A 24,530-nucleotide genomic window follows, 5' to 3' on the forward strand; every position below is an offset into this window, starting at 1 on the left:
TGTACATATTCAGTGCTGGTACACCACGTATGGTCCTCTCAACTCACAATTAACCTCAATAAAAATAACTTGGGGGCCATACATGTGATGCTTTCTGATCACATTCCTTTATTCAACAACTTGTATTTGGACTGATCAGATTTTTACCCTCATATCAAATTCAAGAACCTAAACCACTATCTAGAGCTCCCCTTCCAATTGCCTCCTTTTACTGTCCCCTTTAAAAAAAATTCATTACTGGGACGCCTAGGTAGCTCAGCAGTTGAGCGTCTACCTTTGGCTCAGGGAGTAATCCAGGGTCCAGGCGAGGGCTCCCTGCGAGGAACCTGCTTCTCCCTCTGCCTGTGTCTCTGCCTCTCTCTCTGTGTGTCTGCCTCTCTCTCTCTCTGTGTGTCTCTATGAATAAATAAATAAAATCTTAAAAGAAAAAATGAAAGGCCAAAGAATGTGAGCATAAATACATTTTTAAAGAATCTTTAAAAATAAAATAAAAAATAAATAAATTCATTACTCTCACAAATACCCTTTGTAGGTAAACTACTCTTATTTTTTTCTTTGCAACATAGAAAAACATTCTCAAAGATGATTTGACCTCAATAAAAAGAAACAAAATGGTGGGAAGAAGGGTGACTTATAACTTGAAACTGAAAAATAAACCATCTTTTTCCCTCTCAGGGGTGTGATGAAAGACATCACTAAAGACAAACTTGAGTTCATTCCATACATGGATGACCTTGCTGCCTGCATAGGCACAAAGCCCAGTGTCCCAATTCTGTTCCTCAAGGATCCCAGACTAGCTTGGGAAGTTTTCTTTGGACCATGTACTCCTTACCAGTACCGCCTCCTGGGCCCTGGAAAATGGGATGGAGCCAGAAATGCCATCCTGACTCAGTGGGACAGGACACTGAAACCCTTAAAAACTCGAACTATTCCTGATTCCACCAAGCCTGCCTGCATGTCACATTACTTAAAACTTGGGGGAGTACCTATCCTACTTGCCTCTCTTCTATTGATATATAAATCTTCACTTTTTTTTAAATTGGTGCGAGATCATCTACAGGTTAGAATTTCCCCTTATCTAATAAGTATTTGGTGAGGATGAATCTGATTAATTACAAGAGTTCTCCTAGCCACATTAATTCTATCTCCAGATATGTCATGCATCCCTCCTCTCCTCTCCGCCTTAATTTGCTATCATCCAAGTTCAGGTCCAATCAAGATCTCTTATCTGAATTATTATACTTTCTTCCTCTCTGATCTCAATGTCCCCTTTCTTGCCTCCTTTTCCAATCCATATTCTACTCTGCTACCTGAGCAATTATTCTAAAATAATATTGTCACTGTTTCCATCAAGATCTTGGTAGGAATAAGATTGTGACATTCAAATTAGGAAGTTTGTTGGAGTCTAGCCAAGGATCACCCAGCAAGCACAAGCTGGAAGATACGGGAGAGGCATGAACAGATTCTGCCTCAGAAACTCCAGAGGGAACCAACCCTGCTGACACCTGGATTCCAGACTCCTAGCCTCCAAAACCGTGAACAAATAACCCGCCTGGTATGTGGTACCTCGTGATGGCAATCCTAGGAAATTAACACAGACTGCTGTCATCACAGCGATCAGCCTCCTAAAGTAGAGACAGAGCAAAGATGATGGAGAGTATATATGGAAGAGCAGATGAAAAGGATCCAGTGCAGACATATTACTTTCCAGTTGAAAATCCTTGAAAATTTCTCCTTTGATTAGAGATAATGGTCCAAATTCCTTAGCCTAGAAAAAGAGACCCTTGTTGATCTGAGCCCATTTGCCTGATCACCAGACTCCTGTCCTGCCCTACTTCAAACCTACCAGCCTGTATTACTGACCTCTGAACTGCACCATATCTCCTCACTTTGGCACAAGCTATTGCCTCCAGTGGGAACTCCAACACCAAGTCTTTCAAGAGAGAGCTCAATTATCTCCCTCTATGAAGCCTTCCCTGCATCCTCAGAACAGAGTTGATACCCACTTTGTAATGACCACATTTCGTGTACTGCTTTTCATTGCCCTTTTGTCACTGTAGTGTATAGTTGACCCTTGAACATCATGGGTTTGAACTGAATGCGTCTATTTATACTTGGATTTTTTTTGTAATAAATGCAGCAGAGTCCCATAAATGTATTTTCTCATCCTTATGATTTCCATAATATTTTCTTTTCTCTAGCTGACCTTATTGTAAGAATACAGTCCATCATACAAATAACACACAAAATATGTGTTAATTGACTACTTTATCAGTAAGTCTTCCAATCAACAGTAGGTTATTAGTATAGTAGTATTGTTAAATTTGGGGGAAGTCAAAAGTTTTTTGGCTGTGCAGGGGTGCATTGTTTAAGGATCAACTATAATATTCTTTTTGAATCTATCTCCTAACAAATGGTGAGTTTCTGAGAAAAACCATATCTTGTTCAGCTAAAACACTGCCTGATGCAAAGTATTGTTAAATAAATGTTTGCTGATTTAACAGTGGCCTCACCAGCTGACATTTCTTGTCTGTGCTCTTCTACCCACATTCTTTCTCCTGCGAACATGATAAATTTCCTTAGATTACCTCAGTCATGCAAATGAACAAGGATGGTTCACCAACAGCAAGAAATCCTTATGGCAATTGTAGTAAATATAACTACACAGTAACTGGGAGCCATGTGTACTGGTTGAAAGCACTAACTCTAGAATTTGACCTGGATTATAATCTCAGTTCTGCACAGCTGCGAGGGCTTGGCCAAGTAACCCTCTGAGCCTCAGTATCCTCATCCAGAAAATAAGGAGAAAAGTAATAAAGGTACCCACTTTAAAAGTACACAGACAATATAGGATATTAGACACAAAGTAATTTGACTATTAATAGCTGAAGAGTCTGAGGACATTGTCAGTGTTCTGAGTTATAGGACTTGAAATCCATTGCCTAGCTCTTTTCCCTCTTGCCTCATCAGAAAGTGTGGCCTTTGGTCTCCATGAATTCTCTCATAGTACTTTCCAACTAGGATCACTCTCTTGTCCTTGTGATCCCCACCAAATCCCTGAGGCCTATTGCCACCACCATAGCTGCCGCCACCACCACACCACCCAAGTGCTACTCAGATGGGCCCTCCAGAATGCATCAGGTAAACAGCAGTAAAGAAGGAATTGTTCTCAATCATTAAGAACGGGCCTCCTGACATAACTTGTTGATATGTCTAGATTTTCACTAGCAACATCACCCAGTAGAAGGGCACCTAATTCCAAATCCTCGAAACCAACTAAAATTGACCAACTGAAGCAATGTCATATTTAAGTCATCTATACCCAAGTTCTTGAAGAGGAAAGCAGAGCTTTCCCATTTTGTTAAAAGACATCTCATTATATTATGTAATGTTGTGATTTTCCATGTATTAATTTTTAGATGAGAAATCAAACTCAGAGAAGTAAGTTTCCCCAAATCACAGAGCAAATAGGAGACAAAACAAAGATTTGAAGCCAAATATATGCGATCCTAATGTCCAACCTGCCTTACCAGTTGCCTTGAGAAAGAACTTCTCCATTCACTTCTTCCCACTTTAATTTGCTTATAAATAAAGCTCCAAGCTGGATACCTCCTCTTTACAACTTGAATAGATTTCTAAATACTGTGCTTATCACATCCCATGACCCCAGTTCTTGAAGAACAATTGTGTCATGAAAAAGTCACTGCAGATAAATCATTTTAAATGGGAATCAAAATTTCATAGTAAATAGCAGCAGTAGTATTTGGGTTTTATCAAGACATGAACTTGAGAAATAAAACCAGAAATTATAAAAATAAATTTTCTTAGTCTTTTATTTAACCAAATTTTTATTATAATTGTAACTATGTACTAACAAGAATTGCCTAGCTGTGTGACAATTTATGTAACAGCAAGATAGAACATCTTCTATCTCATACATTCTCATAACATTCTTGACCTCATGTTTGACTTTCAAAGCAAAATTACACGATTGGTCATTTTGTAAAAATTTCCAAAGTTTTCATTGATCTTACCAAGGAACTCTTAATTCTTTTACATTTAAATCATTCTCTTTTGGGTTTTTTTTTTTTAAGATTTTATTTATTTATTCATGAGAGACACAGAGAGAGAGAGAGAGAGAGGCAGAGACACAGGCAGAGGGAGAAGCAGGCTCCATGCAGGAAGCCTGATGTGGGACTCGATCCCCAGTCTCCAGGATCACGCCCTGCGCCAAAGGCAAGCCTAAATCCCTGAGCCACCCGGGCTGCCCTAACTGCCATGGCATGGCAGTTTCTCTTTTGAAACTCCTGTCTTGTCATTATGCTTGTCAATTATCTCTATTTGTTCTTAAAATCTCATACTGATTTAACTCTGCTAAATTCAGATTTGCCAATGGCTTAGCTGTTCTTGCATATTGTCTTTATCAACTACATGAAGTCCTTCTTATTTTGTTTTTTTTTTTTGTTTTTTTTTTAAAGATTTTATTTATTTATTCATGATAGTCACAGAGAGAGAGAGAGAGAGAGAGAGAGAGGCAGAGACACAGGCAGAGGGAGAAGCAGGCTCCATGCACCGGGAGCCCGACGTGGGATTCGATCCCGGGCCTCCAGGATCGCGCCCTGGGCCAAAGGCAGGCGCCAAACCGCTGAGCCACCCAGGGATCCCCGTCCTTCTTATTTTGAAGGTTTTGCCATTTCACTTGCTATTACGTATTTTGCGTTGTATGGTATACAATATCAGATGATCATTAGATGACCACAAAGACATTGATGCAAAATGATACCCAGGGTAGACTCTCCTGTTGAGTAAGTATATGTGTTTGAGAGAAAATAAACTTTTAAGTGGTCAGGTAATTCATTAATTCATTCAACAAATATCTATTGGGCATCTACTATGTTCCAAACACTATTCTAGAGCATAATGCTATGGCAGTGACTAAAAAGAAAGTCCATGGCTTCATGGAATTTATAATAAAATATGAGAGACACAAAATAAACAATAAAGTGCTGGATAGTGATAAGTTCCATAAAGAAACATAAAGTAAGTTTAAGAGTGTAACATGAGAGATTCAGGTAACAAATCCCCAGACAAGAAAAACTCTTTGTGATTATTTCTTTGCATCCTTCTAAGTTATATACTCTTTGAAGGCAGGAACAGAAAGAAACCTAATTGAGAAACATCTGGCTGGCTCAGTTGGTTAAGCTCCAATTCTTGGTTTCTGCTCAGATCATGATCTCAGAGTTGTGGAGTCGAGCCCCGCATCCATGCTCAGCTCGGAATCTGCTTGTCCTCTCTCCCGCTATGCCCCTCCCTACTCAGTCTCTCTCTCTCTCTCTCTCTCTCTCTCTCCAATAAATAAATGAATAAAATCTTAAAAAAAAAGAAAGGAAGAAAAAAGAAAGAAAGAAAGAAAGAAAGAAAGAAAGAAAGCAAGCAAGCCTGATTGAAAAGCAATTCACTTGAAAAGCAATTCACTGAATTAAATTCGGTTTCCCCAGACTAACAAGGCTTCTCAAAGTCTCACAGATTTATTTTCAGTAGGCTCTGGGAACAGTCTAATGACTACAACAGTGGGACTGAGGCCTTTGGGCCCTTAGCAATATCTGTACCTCTGAGTACAAGAAATGCATTATCAGTTCTCCAAAGTCAGTAGGAGAAAACAGAAGTTAATGGTCAATGTTCACTAAAGATAACTTTCTCACACTCTGAAATTTCGAACTTATCCAGGAGAATAAGACTAACTGGGACTCCTAGGTGGCTCAGCGGTTGAGTGTCTGCCTTCGGCTCAGGGCGTGATCCCAGAGTTACCGGGATCAAGTCCTGCTCGGGCTCCCCGCATGGAGCCTGCTTCTCCCTCTGCCTGTGTCTCTGCCTCTCTCTCCGTGTCTCTCATGAATAAATAAATAAATTCTTTAAAGAAAAAAAAAAAAGACTAAAATCTAACTTGACCATAAAAGGAGATAGAGTTGCGGGCGGTCCACAGGGCATCTCTGTACCCCCCCTGTGAAATGTACCATTCTTCTTCTGGATCCTGTATGGTCCCAGATCCGCTTCTTCCTCATTCCTAATGCTTCCTTCCTGTGAGAGGACCTGAATTGGTATAGCCCTGGGCCTCTCTCCATCTCCTTACTCATTCTGCTTATGAATCTGGGCAGGTACAATGATTTGACAAATCTAGGGCAAAATCTGCTCCCCAACCAGCTTTGCTGGCTCTCTGGTGGGAGCAAGCCTGCCCAAAGAAAGCATATGTTCTGCACTGCCCCAGGCACTGGGTGGGGAAGTCTCCCAATTCTGAAGTTTGATGAGCAAAACCATATATTCTAGCTTAACCTCTATCTATAACAAAATAAGTATTTTGGACTCAAATTTCACTCTTTTATTTTATAATTTGCTTAGAACCCAGGTGAAGAAATAAGTTGCTATTTAGGAGTAGAGACTAGAGACCCCAAACCTGTACCCTAGCATTTAATTATACCTCCATGTTCCACTTCTGGCTACGTACTTTGCTAGTACATCATCAACACGCCAGATAAGAACCCCTCTACTATCAGATCCCTTCCTTTCTATTTCTTGACTTGCTGTTTTATCAGCTTCCCACTTCAAAGGTTGTAAACCTACTTTAGCCCACAACTTCCTGTCTGTTGACTCTATCTTGGAAACAAAAAGCAGCAGCCAGTAAAGGCTGACTGGAGAAGCCTAGATGAGTCCACCCTAATCTATGCTGCCAAAACCGCTTAATCCTCTCAGCGACCTAGGAGGTAAGTACTGTTATTATCACCCTCATTATACAGATGAGGGAATTGAGGAAGAAAGGTTACTTAATTCACCTGAAGTCACATAACTACTAAGGGACAGAACCGGGCAGATCTTTATTCTAGCGTCCCCACACTTAACTACATATCCCTGTAGAAAAGGAAAAAATTTTCCTTGACATTTTCAGGGTGCCTGGCTAAGCCTGAAAATTAAACCGACCAATTAACAGGGGAAAAAAAAGCATATGAATTTTGTTGACTTGGGACACTTGGGTGGCTCACCGGTTAAGCACATCTGCCTTTGGCTCAAGGCATGATCCTATGGTTTGGGATCAAGTCCCACATTGGGCTCCCTGCAAGGAGCCTGCTTCTCCCTCTACCTATGTCTCTGCCTCTCTCTCTCCCTGTGTCTCACAAATAAATAAATAAGTCTTTAAAAAAACAAAACAAAACAAATATTGTTGAATTTTTACACTTAACCCAGGAGACTACAGAAGAATGAAGGCCTGAAGAAGTGACCAGAGTAGAAAGCCTTATACATTTTAGACAAAGAAACAATAAATATGTAAAGAATTGAGAAGGCAGAGAGGTTTGGACTAGGGATAGTAAATGATGGAGAAGTGTCTGGGAAGATAAGGGTTAGCTCAACAAAGTTTGCTTGTACAGATTTCCAAGCCTCAAATTCCCTGTCTCTGGTGATGACAATGTCTGCCTTCCTCCTGGAGCAGAGGGTAACTTTCACATAGGAGATTCATCACCTGTTTCAGGAAAGAGGAAGGGAAGCTGAGGGAAGGTCAGGGTGACCTTCCTACATCTGCTATTTTTCTTAGATTCTTTCATCTTAAGATATTCAATGTGCCAGGGTGCCATGTTTTGGGGTAGTGTGCCCTGTGTCACCATAAAGTTAGGTGTAGAGGTTAGAATGAGAGTTACTTGCTCACACTTAAGAAAAATTGTACAAAACATAGAAACAAAGCTAAAAGAATACCTGAATGCCCTTTCAATGTCACACTGAAGCATTGTTTAACAATCCCCTCAAGGATTATTTCATTTTCTGGGAGAATTTACTGTTTTCTGACTTTTCTATTTACTATTAATTAGAGGCTCATATTCTGTGAAGTTATGTTAACTTGTAGATTTATATCCAATAAAGATGCAAATGATTTCTCTCTAGCAGAAGAGATAATCCCAAAGGTTATGTTTTATTGCCCTGTAAAACATTAATCAATTTTGTTTCTAACCTAGATCATTTATTCTAAGATTTCTTTATTGAACTGCCTATGAATACCCACTTCCATAAATTCTTTTTGAACTGGCCTGATCATTGTACTGGTTCCCTCACTAAGTAATGAGATGATTAAATCTTTGACAGGTATCCATTCTATGTTTGCAAAAGAGAATTGCCTTTTAACTTCTGAAAATTACACACTCCAGAAGTGGGTAAACCATTTACAAGGGCTCTTCTAAATAAGTCTTTTTTGCTTATCAAAAGCCTTTTTTGCTTATCAAAAGCTGAGCTACCCAGGGATGCCTGGGTAGCTCAGCGGTTGAGCGTCTGCCTTCAGCTCAGGGTGTGATCCCGGAGTCCAGGGATTGAGTCCCACATAGGGCTTCTTACATGGAGCCTGCTTCTCACTCTGCCTATGTCTCTGCCTCTCTCTGTGTCTCTCATGAATGGGTAAATAAAATCTTTAAAAAAAAAAAAAAAAAAAGCCTAACAGACTTGGGTTCAAATATGACCTTGTCCATGTTCTAGCTCAACAATTTTGGGAAATTCACTTTCTTACTTTAAGTCCCACTCTATGTCTATGAAATGAGGATAAATATTTCTATTGCACAGAGTTAGTGTGAGCATTAAGTAAAGTAATATACCCAGTATCTAACATAGCACCTGAGTCCTACTGAGTGATTAGTATACATATCAGTTGCATCTCCCTTCTCCCATGAGGATGCCAGCAAATGTCTTAGAACCGGCTTTCTAAAAGTCCTGTTTATAGTGCTTGCAGATTTCCATGGTCCAAATATTCCTACTGTGGACGATTTCACTCCACCCACCAATCTGAATGCAGAATTTGGAAGAAATACCTACAATTGGCCTTTGCACAAGCTGACTCACTCTCCTCCCATTCTTCACGGGTACTCCTTCTCTTTCAGATCTCAGCTCAAACACTTCTTCATCAGGGGAACTACCTTGATTCCCCAGACTAGGTCAAGTGTCCTATTATTTTTTTCACAGTACCATTTGCCTTTGCTTCAGATCCTTCTCACAATTTGGTAATAATGCATTTATGATTTTTAATTACCTCTATCACACCCATTAGACTCTTAAGTGCCAGGAAGACAGAGACCATACCTATTTTGCTCTCCATTACATTCCCAGCACCTAATTCAATGTGTGGTACAAAGAAGGGGCTCAATAAATATGTGGTAAAGTAATCAAAGCAAGTAAAGATGAATAAGTAGATGGATGGGAAAATGGATGAATGGATGGGTGGAATTGAGTTTTTGTCATTCTTCCAAATTTTACGCAGTTTATGCTCTTCTAACTGCCTCCTCTGAATGCTTTTCTCCAAAGTTGCTCAAATCAGTCTTTATTAGAAGCAAAATATTTTTGATGACTGGAGAACCATGGTACAGTGGCATACTTCCTGAATGACAGTCATCTGACTACTTAATACCCAAGGACTAAAAGTCACTTGATTTTTTCAAGGCTGAGTTCTGTCAGTGAACTGGATATTCCAGTGCCAACCACTGCCTCTGCTGACTGTGAACTTGCTGCTTGCCCACTGTGCTTCAAAAGTCAGCCTCTATAATTGAGACGGCTCTCCAGAGTCCACCTTGGAACTTGGGTCCACATCCAATTTTCTTCCCTTCTGCATATGTTTCTCACCACTACTCATACATAATGCCATATATCCAAGTTACAGATTAAGATCAACATTTGTCTAGCTTCGTGGCCAACATGTACATGAGAAAATGCTCTGCATCACTTGCCATCAGGGAAATACAAATCAAAACCACAATGAGATACCACCTCACACCAGTGAGAATGGGGAAAATTAACAAGGCAGGAAACCACAAATGTTGGAGAGGATGTGGAGAAAAGGGAACCCTCTTACACTGAGTAACAAGAGTCAACACCTAACCAACTGAGCCACCAAGTGCCTCCGAAAATGGATTTTTAAAAAATTATATTGATTCAAACATATGAAAAATGATTAAAGAAAATAATTTAGGTGATGCCAACTTTAATACATGAAGCAGACATTCTCCATTGGGAAAATATCCATTTGTTTACATGGCACCTGAAGCAGGAGTGGCCTAGAAATTTATTTCAATGAATGTAAGGAGTTATTACTATTAATTAAGAACCTCAGAGATCTATCTCTTTAGATCTTATACAGACTTTAACATATAAAAATTTGGGAGGAATAAAAACAAAGTTTAAATAAAAATAATTTGTATGAGGCATCAATAAGGCATGTGTGATATTATGATTTACAATAAGAAACATCCTTTTGGTCTTGTTCTCATTTCTGGCACAGAGATTCTAAAACCTTTGGAATTTCCTAAGTGATAGAGTGAAAAAGATGACTTTTGGATTCATAACAAGCCCTGTTCGACCATACCTGAGTTTATGTTAGTGTAGTGACTTTGGAAAGTCCCTAAAAATGGGGGCTGGTTGCCAGGGGAACCAACCAAATGATTAATAGGTTGGAACTTTCAGCTGGAGATTGAGTTAATAATCACTAGTGGCCAATGGTCTAAACGTATGTAGTGGAACCTCAAAAACATGAAAAACAAAACTGAACAAAAAGGACAAGTTTCAGAGGGCTTCTGGGTTGGTGAACACATGGAGGTGCTAGGAGACAGTCATTCTCACAGAGGGCATGATAGCTTTGCACTCCTCCCCTATAGGGGAGGAAGAGCTTCTCCTTCTACCCTCAAGGTCTTCAAGAGGGTTTTTTTTTTTTTCCTAAAGATTTTATTTATTTATTTATTTATTTATTTGAGAGAGAGCACATGAGCAGGGGTAGGAGCAGAGGGAGAAGCAGGCTCCCTGCTGAGCAGGGAGCCCACGTGGGACTCAATCCCAGGACCCTGGGAGAATGACCTGAGCCGAAGGCAGATGCTCAATCAACTGAGCCACCCAGGCTCCCCTTCCAAGTGGTTTAAAAAATAAAATGACATGAGACATATAAGCAAGAGACAAAATCCGAGTTTTATTATATGTTCACAGAGTCCCAATAATGAAATTGAGACCCAAAGAAATGAACAAGGCAGGCAGTTTTTATACATCTTAGACAGAGGGAAATCTGTGAGGAGTTGACAGGATAGAGACAACTTAACTTTGGGAGCTTCATTTAGCAAGAAACTTTAAACAGACTTTGGGCGAGAGTGGTAAGTGAGTAAAAAGTAACCAGGGTTGTTTACCCAGACTTTTTGGCTCTAAATTTCCTACCTCTGGTAATAAGGATGTCTCTTTACCTCCTGGTACACAGAGGGTATCTTTCACATGGGAGATTTATTTCTTGCTGTCTCGTGACAAGGGGCAGTGGGAGGGTCAGAGTACTCTTTGCATTAGCTATTTCTTAGGTAATTTTTATTTAAAATAATCAGTATGCCAAAGTGGCACATTCTAGGGTAGCTGTCCTTGGCCAATACAACCCACACTTTGCCCTACGTATCTCTTACATCTGGTTGTTCTTGAGTTATTTCGTTTTATAACAAATCAGTAATGTAGCAAGGAAACTTTTCTTGAGTTCTGTGAGCCAGTCTAGTTATTTAATAGAACCTGAGGAAGGAGTATGAGCCCCTCCAATCTATAGCTGGTGGGTCAGAAGCACAGATTACAACCTAGACTGGAGATTGGCCTCCTACGTTGGGTGGTGCAGTGAAGCAAGGCTTGTGTTCCAGAATTGCTTGATGTGTGGAGAACCCACACACTTGGTGTCAGAAGTGAGGAAGTGCTTGTAGTAGAGCAATAAGAACAAAGTAGACTCAGTGGAGTGCTTTTCCTTTACAGTACACATGAAGTCATCTAAGTAAATAGATTAGGGTGAATCATTAGCTTCATGAAACTTTGTAAACCTTTCAACTAGTATTGCAAAATTCTTTCTGGTGGATTTTTGCAATTCTGACCATTTGCACTTATGTACAAAGTGTGACCTGCAGGCCACACCAATGGAAGCTTGCAGTGAAGCTTGGAATCTAATCTGAGGAATCCTTGGATCCTAGTAATGGAGAAACTGAGATCTACTTAAAGAGATGCAGCCCAGGGCGCCTGGGTGGCTCAGTTGATTAAGCATCTGACTCTCGATTTCAGCTCAGGTCCTGATCTCAGGGTTGTGAGTTCAAGCCCAGCATTGGGCTCCATGCAGGAGCCTACTTAAAAAAAAAAAAAAAAAAAAAAGTCCAACCCTCGTCTGATGCAGTATTTATAATCAGATCTCACAGATGGAGAGGGGCCAATAAAATGTCCAACCTGCTGTGTGTGCAGTTTCCTAGGAGAGGCAGTGAAAAATTTGGTCCATGCCTAGACTTGAGCCTTTCTAAGGTCCAAGCTAACAATGAAGCAGTTTTCCTCCAAGCAGCAAGCTATGTCTTTTCACTTACTCGATTAAGAATGAAACAAGGTTCCAGGGATAACCCATAATTCCACAACATTTTAAAAATATTACTAGTAGTTTTATCTTCTATCACTAATGTAACTTGTATTTTAAAGTATAATTTAAATGAAAGAATGCAATATTAAGAAGCCTTATGAGGCAAACCACATTTTGCTAGGTTGTTCAAGGAAATTAAAAATAAACCTGCTATAAAAATCTCTTGCTGAATAATAAAATGTGTTCAAAGCTTAGCATTACAATTAGATACTTCTGTCATGCAATTTCCAAAAATTTATCTCCTCAAAAGGAAATCCTTCAAGTGAAAAGGAAATCATTAAAAAAAAAAAAAAAAAAGGACTAAACTTCAGAGATTGCATCTTCTGGTTTTTAATAACTAAAAAGGAAATAAATAAAACATTTATTTTCTTGGAGTACCCTTATGCACACAAGTTCTAACATCTCAATCTCCTCCAAGATGAGCTCACTATAGTTCTTCAAGCAGACTTTAGAGTCCCCATAGGAGAAGTAATGAGAGTGCCTGCCATTCATTCTGAAAACATAAAGAGAACTATATGAACACCCATGTACACATAGAGCTCATCTGACCTTACTTTACATCATACCAGACAATCTGGTCTCCCTCTACTACCCTCAGTTAATTTTCAGGTAGCTGACAGGTCAAAAACCATCAACAAATCAGTTATAATGATCCACTGGCAATAGCCAAAGCGATTAATAGACAAAAGCAAAAAACACAAAAGCAAAGAAAAGAAGCAAGCAAGAAGGAAGACAAGGAAAGGCAAGAACTCCAACTCCAATAGAAGAGTGCTCTGGAGTCACGTGGGAGAATTAAACCATTATCCATAACTCTTGAGAACACTGATAACTTGAAAGGCAGAAAAAGTCAGCTACAATAATACAGCTTTATGGGGCCATTGGGCAGAGGGCATCCATCCTCTCTAATGTCCTAGGAGGGAAATGCTAAGTGACAGCCTACATTTATACTTAAGACACATTAGTTGGACTAAATCATCTTCCTCTGAAAGGAAATTTGGCTTCTAACAGCAGCTAAAAATCATTAGGACATGCTGTGGCTGTGAAAGTTATAAAGGCAAACCCAGAAATTACTTTTCAATTAAAACTAAAACGTAACACAGAGGTGCCTGGGTGGCTCAGCCAGTTACGTGTCTGACTCTTGATGTCAGCTCAGGTCATGATCTCAGGGTTGTGAGATGGAGCCCCACATTGGGCTCTGTGCTGGTTTGGAGCATGCTTGGAATTCTCTCTCCCTCTCCCCTTGCCCCTGCCCCCCACTCATGGTATCTACCCCCCCCTCAAGAAAAAAAAAAGAAAATATTAAAAATGAAACTGATTTGCCCTTTTGGGATGCCTGGGTGGCTCAGCGGTTGAGCGTCTGCTTTCGGCTCACAGCATGATCCCGGAGTCCCGGAATCAAATCCCATATCAGGCTCCTTGCATGGACCCTGCTTCTTCTGTCTCTGCCACTCTCTGTGTGTCTCTCATGAATAAATTTTAAAAATCTTAAAAAAGAAAGAAAGAAAGAAAGAAAGAAAGAAAGAAAGAAAGAAAGAAAGAAAGAAAGAAAGAAAGAAAGAAACTGATTGCTTCTGTAATTCCAAACAAGATGTTCAAAAAATGGAAAAAGGGCAGCTTGGCTAAATTAAGTAGACTATCCCCACCCCCACAAGAAGAAAACTTCATTTTGAAATATTTTTTAGGGTATGAGATAAAAATCAGTCTTACTAAGACTTCTGGTTAAACATGCCAGATAGAACACATGTTATTATGTTTATTTCATTTCTTTAAAACCCCACCAAAACAACAGTAAAGGAAAAAAAAATAATGGGAGACAATAGCTGATGGGCAATGTCATCACATTTTAAGTAGATGAAAAGCAGATGGAATAGTAATAAACTAACAAAGTGGAGGAAGTTTACAACTTAAACTATTACAGTATTCACTTTCAACAAAGCAATTTTGTTCAAGTGAAAAAAGAATAGGTTTACTTAAGAGTAATAGAGGTTGCAATTGCTGAACCATGGCAAGTCTGAAGAGGCAAAGACAAGGTCAGCTTTTATTAGGTTTTAGGAAGAAACTGAAGAGTGCTGTCATGAACAAAAGTTTATCGGGGAATAAGAGTTTGAGATTGAGGCAGTTTCTCCTTGGCTGCACTGGTGGTTAGTGCTTTGTTTCTGGAGCAGGGAGGGAAGGATTGTCTTTCCTTTTCTTAAAGGCAGGAGATAAACTTCCATGTGAAAATGTGCCCTCCCTTGTCAAAATAATTCTTATCTTTTCTCCCTGCTGATTATGCAGTCTGCAACAAGTGGTAGATACATGCAAGCTCCCCCTTCAGGGCATCTGACTCCATTTTAAATGAGATTTTCTTTACTTTTGCAATAAGTATCACAAGAAGCCACAGAAACTTTGAAAAGCTCAGGATCTATGGGTACCCAGTACAGCAAAGGCAAAGATGGGGCAAGTAGGTAAAGCCAAGTGTGTTAAAGACTCCATTCTACAGTAATCAAGAAACTCCCAACACACAAAAGTCCAGGACCAGACTATAGTGCCCTCACAGGTGAATTCTACCAAACATTTTAAGAAGTTAATACCTATTCCTCTCAAACTATTCCAAAAAAAAAAGAAGAGAAAATCTTCCAAATTTATTCTATGAGGCCAACATTATCCTGATACCAAAACTAGATAAAGATACTACAAAAAAAGAGAACTACAGGCCAATATCTCTGATGAATATAGATGTAAAAAACCTAAACAAAATGGAGCACCTGGGTAGTTCAGTCAGTTAAGCATCTGACTCTTGGTTTTGGCTCAGGTCATGATCTCAGGGTCATAAGATTGAGCCCCACATTGGACTCCACACTGGGCATGCATTCCTATATTTATAGCTGCACTATGTACAACAGCCAAAGTACAGAAGCAGCCCAAGGGTGTATCGATTAATGGATAAGGATGTGAGATATATATATATCTCCTATATATGTATATAATATTCCATTGTGTGTGGATCCATGGATCCATTCATCAACTGATACACACAATGGAATATTATATACATATATAGGAGATATATATATATCTCACATGGATCCATTCATCAACTGATACACACACACAATGGAATATTATTCAGCCATTAAAAAGCATGAAATCTTGCCATTTGCAATAACATGGATGGAGCTAGATAGAATAATGCTAAGCAAAATAAGTCAGAGAAAGATGACTACCACATGATTTCACTCACATGTAAAATTTAAGAAACAAACGAGCAAAGGGAAAAAGAAAGAGAGACAAAATAAGGAACAGACTCTTAATTATAGAGAACAAACTGATGGTAACCAAACAGGACAGGGGTAGGGGCAGGGTGGAGAGGTAAAATAGGGAATGAGGTACAACTTGTCATGGTGAGCATGGGGTGATGTAAGGAATTGTTGAATCGTTAAATTGTACACCAGAAACTAATATAACACTGTGGGGTAGCTAATTGGAATTAAAATAAAAACTTTAAGAAAAAGAAAAAAAAGTTTTCATTCTGAAGAATGAGCCCCAGCAATCCCTTCTCCCTGCCTTATGTCCAATAATACCAGCAACCAGGAAGCAAAGTAGCACTTTCCTCTCTAGAAAATCTGAATGGCTCCAGAGAAAAACTTCTGGATTCTAACTTTTAGAGGCTCCCCAGGAAAAAAAAAAAATTTTTTTAAAAGGAGAGAGCCTAGAAATCCCAGCCTGGGGAGCCTGGGTGGCTCAGTTGGTTAAGCGTCTGCCTTTGGCTCAGGTCATGATCTCAAGGTGCTGAAATCAAGTCCTCCTTGGATTCTCTGCTCAGTGGGGAGCCTGCTTCTCCTTCTCCCTCTGTTCTTCCTTCTCTTGCTTGTACACACTCTCTCTCTCAATCTCTCTTTAAAATAAATAGATATAGATAGATGATAGATGATAGATAGATAGATAGATAGATAGATAGATAGATAGATAGATACCAAACATTGTTTTAACACTAAAATGAATATGAACAATTTATGGAGCAAAATACAGTATTTTCATTAATTTTTTAGATAAATAGGGAGACTTCAAAGAAAGTGGGCTATGTGGGGGCTCTGCTTCTATGTGCTACTTCTCTCCCAACCCTCTGAAGTACTTTGCCCAGCTTCTCGGCCTTTTGGCTAAGATCAAGTGAAGTACTTTGCGCAGTGGCCAGGCCTTTAGGAATATTAATGCCTGAACAGTTGCATAGGAGTTTGAGAAACCTCACCAGAAACATGGTAACATTAACAAATAGCTCCCCCTGCTGATCCGATTCTTTTCTTTTTTTTTAATATTTTATTTATTTATTCATGAGAGACACACAAAGAGAGAGGCCGAGAGATAGGCAAAGGGAGAAGCAGACTCCAGGCAGGGAAAGCGATGCGGGACTCCATCCCAGGATCCCGGGATCACACCCTGAGCCAAAGGCAGATGCTCAACCACTGAGCCACCCAGGCATCCTTGCTGACCCTGTTCTTAAAGAAGCTTTCAAAAGACACTCTCCTGGAGGCAGGATTGATGGGCATTTAGTGAATCCTCATATAAGGCTGGACTGGTCCAGTTTACATACTGTGTTAATCCTGGGCAGCCTCCTGTCATTGTGGGATTACTAATCATCTGCTAAGTATCTTAGGAAATTTTCTCCTGTGTCTTCCTAAGGAGCCATTTACAGTGTCTATATTTTATTAAATGAATTGTGTGCCTCTGTGTTTCAGTAGGAGGCACGATCCCAAATTGATGGACTGGACTAGATCAGTGGATTTTGACACCTCTGTTGCTTACTTCAGGAGACCAAAGATACTGGAATGGGAGTAAAAAACCAAAGCATGGCTTAGCCACAACTCCATGTACACACACTTTTTTTAATATTTTATATATTGGAGTACCCAGTGATACTTTATTAGGGAAAATGATGCCTTGCTAAAAATGTGGAAACCAGTCATTCCTATTAACTAGTAGAAAAGAATTCTATGTACAAATGTTAAACTCTGTCATCTGGCTTACTCTGATTCCTGGTTCTGCATCCAAGTAGTGATGCTTAGTAGGTAGCTGGAGATTCACATCTAGCACGCCAGAAAGACAGTAGGTTCTCATAAAGATAGCACTGGTAATAAAGAACACTGTATTTCTGCAGTGAAGTCAGCAGGAGTATTTCTTATTTTGTTGTGTATTGACTGACAGTACAAGTCACTAAAAGCAATTCTAGGAGGGACCAAAATAGCCCAGTACAAGTAAGCAGGTACCTGAAGTTCTACAAAGACTACATATATTCTGTAGATATCTTTCCTGAATGTTATTCCTCTCAAATGAGCTTTTGGCAAAAGTTCAGGTCCCTACAGATATGTGGTCAATTAAGAGAGTACCTGCACTTCGAAAATCAATTCTGCCAATGTATATAGAAACAGTTGAGGGGCACCTGAGTGGCTCAGATGGTTAAGCATCTGCCTTTGGCTCGGGTCATGATCTCCAGGTCCTGGGATCGGGCACCACATTGGGCTCCCTGCTCAGTGGGGAGTCTATGTCTCCCTTTCCCCTCTGCGTCTCCCTCTGCTTATGCTCTCTTTCTCTCTCAAATAAACAAAAGAAAAAAATCTTTAAAAAAAAATAAAAGAAACAGTTGACAGCTACGAGGACCCAAACTTCTGTCCCATAAAGCTTGTATATGATGACTTTAGCCAGAAAAATTAGTAGCTCATGTTCCAAGTACCCAAGTGGTAAAAAGGAAAAAAATCATAATAAAAATAAGACTTCAATGAAGTGTTTTATTTTCATTTTAGCTGTGAACTTTGTGGTGAACTCTTCAAAATATTTCAATGGCAAAATGTAATCCCAGGTAATTGTATGAATTAACCTGATTGTTTATTTTACATGAACCAATTAAATGTCAGAGGACGCCTGCTGAATATGAGCATATAAAATACATATGGCCCCTGCCCTCTTAGAGCTTACATTGAAGTGGGAAGATGGAAATCCAACAAATCATCATAAAATAGATACATAATTACAGACTGTGAAAAATCTTTGAAGAAACAGTCCAGGTAGAGAAAATGAGTGACCTAATTTAAACTGCAAAGGGATGTGTGTTAAGGAAGCTCTTTCTGAGGAAGTGACATTTAAACTGAGATGTAAAAAGCAGTAATACTTCTCCAGCTAAAGAGTGGGAGGATTAAGGGTATTTCAGGCAGAAGACAGCAGGTAGGAAGTCCCTAAGGCAAAATCCTATACAGCACAAGGCTGGAACTAAGTCTCATTGGCTGGAAATCAGTGAGCAAGAATGGTAGAAAATGCTCTGCCTCACTGGCCATCAGGGAAATGCAAATCAAAACCACAATGAGATACCACCTCACACCAATGAGAATGGGAAAATTAACGAGGCAGGAAACAACAAATGTTGGAGAGGATGCGGAGAAAGGGGAACCCTCTTGCACTGTTGGTGGGAATGTGAACTGGTGCAGCCACTCTGGAAAACTGTGTGCAGGTTCCTCAAAGAGTTAAAAATAGACCTGCCCTACGACCCAGCAATTGCACTGCTGGGGATTTACTCCAAAGATTCAGATGCAATGAAACACCGGGACACCTGCACCCCGATGTTTATAGCGGCAGTGTCCACAATAGCCAAACTGGAAGGAGCCTCGGTGTCCATCAACAGTGAATGGATAAAGAAGATGTAGAGGGGATCCCTGGGTGGCGCAGCGGTTTGGCGCCTGCCTTTGGCCCAGGGCGCGATCCTGGAGACCCGGGATCGAATCCCACGTCGGGCTCCCGGTGCATGGAGCCTGCTTCTCCCTCTGCCTGTGTCTCTGCCCCTCTCTCTCTGTGTGTGTGACTATCATAAATAAATAAAAATTAAAAAAAATAAAAAAATAAAGAAGATGTGGCTTATGTATACAATGGAATATCACTCAGCCATTAGAAACGACAAGTACCCAACATTTGCTTCGACGTGGATGGAACTGGAGGGTATTATGCTGAGTGAAATAAGTCAATCTGAAAAGGACAAACATTATATGGTCTCATTCATTTGGGGAATATAAAAATTAGTGAAAGGGAAAGAGAGAAAATGAGTGAAAATATCAGTGAGGGTGACAAAATATGAGAGACACCTAACTCTGGGAAATGAACAAAAGGTAGTGGAAGGGGAGGGGGGGGGCGTTGGGGTGACTGGGTGATGGGCACTTGGCGGGATGAGCTCTGGGTGTTATGCTATATGTTGGCAAATTGAACTCCAATAAAAAAATTTTTAAAAAAAAAGAATGGTAGAAGAGGATTTGGAAGAATCAAAGCCAATTAAGCCCAGTAAATTAGGACCTTATAGGTTATGGGAAAGATGTCTGCTTTTACGTAGGTATTGTAAATAAAAAGTATTAGAGGGATTTTTTTTAAGAGGGATTTTTTTAAACAGCTTTGTTGAGGTATAACTGACCTACTGTACAGTTTATCCACTGTAAGCCCACAGTTTGATGAGTTTTAATAAATTTATACAGTTGTGCAGCCTTCATTACAATCACGCAAAAAAGTGCTTTGTATCCATTTTGCACCCATTTATTCCCACCCCAGTCCAAGGCAACCACTAATCTGATGTCTGATGCCACCATAGGTTTGTTTTCCTAGAAATTTCATATAAATAGAATCATACACTCTGTAGACTTTTGTGTCTGGTTTGTTTCATTGCACATGATATTGTTAAGGTTCATCAGTGTCACAGTGGGTATTAGTAGTTTGTTATTTTTTATTGCTGAGTAGTATTCCAAGGTACGCATATAGCACATTCATTCATTCACCAGCTGATGGACGTTTGGATTGTTACCAGGGGGTGTCTATCATGAATAAGGCTACTATGAACATTCATCTACAAGTCTTAGTATGGACATAGGTTTTATTTCTCTTGGACTGATTCCTAGAAGTGAAATTGTTAGGTTCTATGATAAGTTCCTATTTAACTTTTTAAAAAGCTGCCAAACTGTTTTCCCAAGTGGCTGTATGATTCTACATTCTGACTGAAAATGCATGAGGCTTCCAGTTTCTCTACATCCTCATGAACACTTGCTGTTGTCAGACTTTTTAATCTTAGTCATTCTAATGGGTATGTACTAGTATCTCTTTGTGGCTTTAATTTGCATTTCCCTCGCAAATAATAATGTTGAACATCTTTTCTGTGTTCATTTTTCCTGTTGTATATATTGTGGGGTTTTTAAAGATTTATTTATTTATACATGAGAGACACACAGAGAGAGGCATAGACATAGGCAGAGGGAGAAGCAGACTCCTCATAGGGAACCTGATGCGGGACTTGATCCCTGGACCCCAGGAGCACGACCTGAGCTGAAGTCAGAAGCTCAACCACTGAGCCACCCAGGTATTCCTGTTGTATATATTGTTTAGTAAAATATTTATTCGAATCTTTTGCCCATTTTTAAAATGAGGTTGTTTGTCCTATTATTGAGTTGTAAGAGTTCTTTATATATTCTGAATATAACTTTATCAGATATATGATTATAAATATGTCCTCCCAGTCTGTAGCCCATCTTATCATTTTCTTACCATATAGGAATTTGAATAAATGGGGATAACAATGCAAGTTATGAAGCTCTAGTATAGGCAGAAGATGTTAGTATTAATGGGGATAGTGAAGGTGGAGAAGAGCTGACAGATTTCAGATATATTTTAGATAGAATACAGATAGATTAGACGTTTGATATGAAGGAAACAATATCAAAGATACTCATGATTTATTCTGTATGAAAATAGATTGGATAGAGGCACTATTTTCTTTTTCTTTTTTTTTTTTTTTTTTGAGGCACTATTTTCTGATATGGGGGAGATGGAATGCAAGTCAAATTTGAGAATGAGAATACCATGAGTTCAGTGAAAATAAGATGGGAAGGAAGTGTGGTTTTGAGATGTTTGTGAGCTTTCCAAACGGAGCTCTCCAGTGATTAGAGATAGAAATAGGGACGTAGAGCTCAGAAACAATGAGTAATAATGAATAATATGAATAATATTTTTATAGGATAGATTCTTAGAAATAGGAGCGTTGGTCAAATAGATAAAATCATAGATACTGTTATTTAAAAAATTCAACTGAGAAAATTTTAAAGATCTTACTGGCTTTATTCAATGATTCATGAATTGGGCAGCATCCAATCTAGCAGAAATGAGCTCTGAAGAGCTGTACCAAATGAAAGACTTTTATAAGCAGAAGGGAGTAGAATAGGGAAGTGATACTAGACAAATAAAGCTGGTTGATTATTGCAAGGTCATTTTCTTTTAGGGAATGGTAGGAGTCTATCAGACAGATTACCTAATTAATGCTGATCAGATGATTCCTGACTGACTGGCTTAAGATTCCATTTCTAGAAGAGCTGAAACTGTAAGTAAGTCTACATTTGGTGACTTGGGCTTAGCATTCCTGACTCCATTTTGGCTGTTATCTTGTTTTTAACACTACCAAATGCTATTCAGTGTCCTTTCTCCTTTACACCCCTTGCAAATCTAGATAGTAACAATCTTTTTTTTTTTTAGAGTGAAAAAGAGAGAGAGAGAGAGGGAGGATGAGCACAGGCATCAGGGAGAGATAGAGGGAGAGGGAAAAATAGATTTCCCATGAAGCAGGGAGTCCATCGCAGGGCTAGATCCCAGGACCCCAAGATCATGACCCAAGCTGAAGGCAGACATCCAACTGACTGAGCCACCCAGGCACCACTCTTTTTTTTTTTTTTTTTTTTTTTTTTTTTTTTGTAAGAATTATAAGGAAAATACACAGCAAAATGGAGCTGGCAGGTGGTAGAAGTGGAAGATCTGGAAAACCTTAAATCACCAAACATGCTGCTCAAACACAGCTTCCTGCTGTGAAGAATAGTGATTTGTCCCTTATCCCACCTGCCTTTCCTGATTCCAAGAAATCTGCTCCTAACAGGACTGGGCCCAGGGAGTACCATTTTCTAATCTGTTCTCTTTCTGGGAGTTTCAGACAGGTTGTATAGTTTTCAGGCTTCCAAGATATAGAGGTCAGTATAGAGAAAGGAAGGATGTTGCAGACCTTTCTTACAGAATCTTGCCTGGCCCCAGCCCTCAGAATTTGTTGGTGCCAAAGAAATGAACCCCACGGAATTGGGGCAACATAGGCAGTAGAACAGTGAACAATGAGGCTGTGTCAAAGAGGGAGTGAGCAGCATCATATCTGGTAGAAGCTGGCCATGAAGTAGATAGCTGGCACTTGGGCATCTCCCATGCCTCCCCCTGGACTCACAGTACAGTTGAAGAGATGCAGAGGAATTTGCAGGAAGAGGCAAATTGGAGCCTGTAGTTTACCTGTTCCCAGGGTGTCAATAGCCAAGATTTTTCCTTGGCCAGGAGTCTCAAAGGGTGCCCCTTTCACCTTATGTAAGAAAATGTGCATAACCTGCCAGCTTCAGAAGTCCATCCAGATTGAGGCATGGCACTCATCTCTGCCAGTACCAATCTTCTTTCCAAATGGCCCTTTATATAAACTTCTGTCTCCTATATTTTAATTTATAAATAAATGTGAAACACCAAATTTTGTTTTGACTTCACATCTACCTGATTCTTGGTTGAGCAACTGTGATACTGTGATTTATAAGAAATACATATTTGGTGATTCAGATTACCAAAATATATTTCTCATATATATTTGATCTTTGAACACAGTTTCTGCCTCACAGTTCCCAAAACTCTTGGAATTTCCTGAGCAATAAGAGCAGCGGGAACATCTTTTTTCATAATATTTGATCTCCTGTACTCAGTTGTTACAGAGCCATAAAAGTGAAATGCGTGTATTGTTATTTACAACTTTCTTTCCACCACAACTGGGTTTATGTTAATGATGTGACTTTTGGAAAGCACACCAAGGTTGGTATTTTCAGTTCTATTCCTTGACTTCCAGAGAGCAAAGAGGGGTAGATGTTGAATCAATCATGCCTATATAATGAAGCCTCCATAAAAACTCAAAAGGAAAGGATCTGGAAAGCTTGTAGGTTGGTGAACCCATGGAAATTTATGGAGAATGGTATGCTCTAATAGGGTATGGAAGGCCCATGCCCTTCTTACATACCTTGCCCTACGAATCTCTTCCTTCTGGCTATTCCTGAGGTGTATCCTTCTATAATAAACCAGTGATTTAGTAAATGAAATGTTTCTAAATTCTGTGAGCCACTTTGGCAAATTAATCAAACCAAAGGAAGGGGTTGTGGAAACCTCTCTTTTATAAGCAATGACTCAGAAGCACAGGTGACAACCTAGGACTTGTGACTGGCATCTGAAGCCAGAGAGAAGTCTGGTGGGACTCAACCCTTAACCTGTATGATCCGATGCTATCTCTAGGTAGATAGTGTCAGCATTGAGTTGAACTGTAGGACACTCCTCTGGTTTCAGAGAATAGCTTGGTGGTGATGGTATGGGAAACCCCCCTCTCCACACACAATGGAACCGGTCCCACACATTGGAATTAGATACAGAACTTTTAGCAACTTTTTAAGTAAAGGGGCCATTTGTCTTTCTTCCTTTGTGATTCCACAACTACTACTGTTTGTGTGTTTGTTTTTAATTAATGATTGTAGGAGATTTTTCTGGTATAGAAACATTAACCCTCTGTCTATTATGTATGTTGCACAGATTTTCTCCCAGTCTGCCTTTTATCTTTTATGTTATTTATGGTAACTTTCATCATAGAAGCACTTTTAATTTTACAAGAGTACTTCTGTTTATCTGTTGTGGCTTCTAAGTTGGGTGTCTTGCTTGTGCTTTCTCCTCCCCCAAATTACTAAAATAATCTTTGTTTTATTTTAATACATTATAGTAGAGTCCCTTATGCTTAAGCCTCTAAACAAGGTGAAATTTCTTTTGTGACACACTGTGAGATAAGAATAAACTTTTTTCCCTAAATAATAACTGATTTTCTCAATATCATTTATTAAATATTCCATCATTCCTCTTTGTTTTGAAAGGCCACCTTAATATACTAAATTCCCATAAATTACTGGATTCTTTTTTTTTTTTTTTTTTTTTTTTTTAAAGATTTTATTTATTTATTCATGATAGTCACACAGAGGGAGACAGAGAGGCAGAGACACAGGCAGAGGGAGAAGCAGGCTCC

The 24,530-nt window shown here is 39.4% G+C and overlaps 1 protein-coding gene and 1 long non-coding RNA gene across 6 annotated transcripts in view; one reads left to right on the forward strand and one right to left on the reverse strand.

Annotated features, from left to right (window-relative positions):
• FMO4 (flavin containing dimethylaniline monoxygenase 4) overlaps positions 1-2,506 on the forward strand; it is a 28,413-nt gene extending 25,907 nt beyond the window's left edge. For all 5 annotated transcript variants that reach the window (XM_072830594.1, XM_072830592.1, XM_072830596.1 and 2 more), the window contains one exon: positions 676-2,506. In XM_072830594.1, the coding sequence (XP_072686695.1) occupies positions 676-1,096 (421 nt within the window). In that variant the 3' untranslated portion in view covers positions 1,097-2,506. The remainder of the gene's footprint in view (positions 1-675) is intronic.
• The window catches only part of LOC140635658 (uncharacterized), a 155,437-nt gene that overhangs the window by 71,790 nt on the left and 59,117 nt on the right, over positions 1-24,530 (reverse strand). The gene's annotated exons all lie outside the window — the stretch shown is intronic.

Source organism: Canis lupus, chromosome 6 (assembly GCF_048164855.1).
Source record: "Canis lupus baileyi chromosome 6, mCanLup2.hap1, whole genome shotgun sequence".
Classification (NCBI taxonomy): Eukaryota; Metazoa; Chordata; class Mammalia; order Carnivora; family Canidae; genus Canis; species Canis lupus.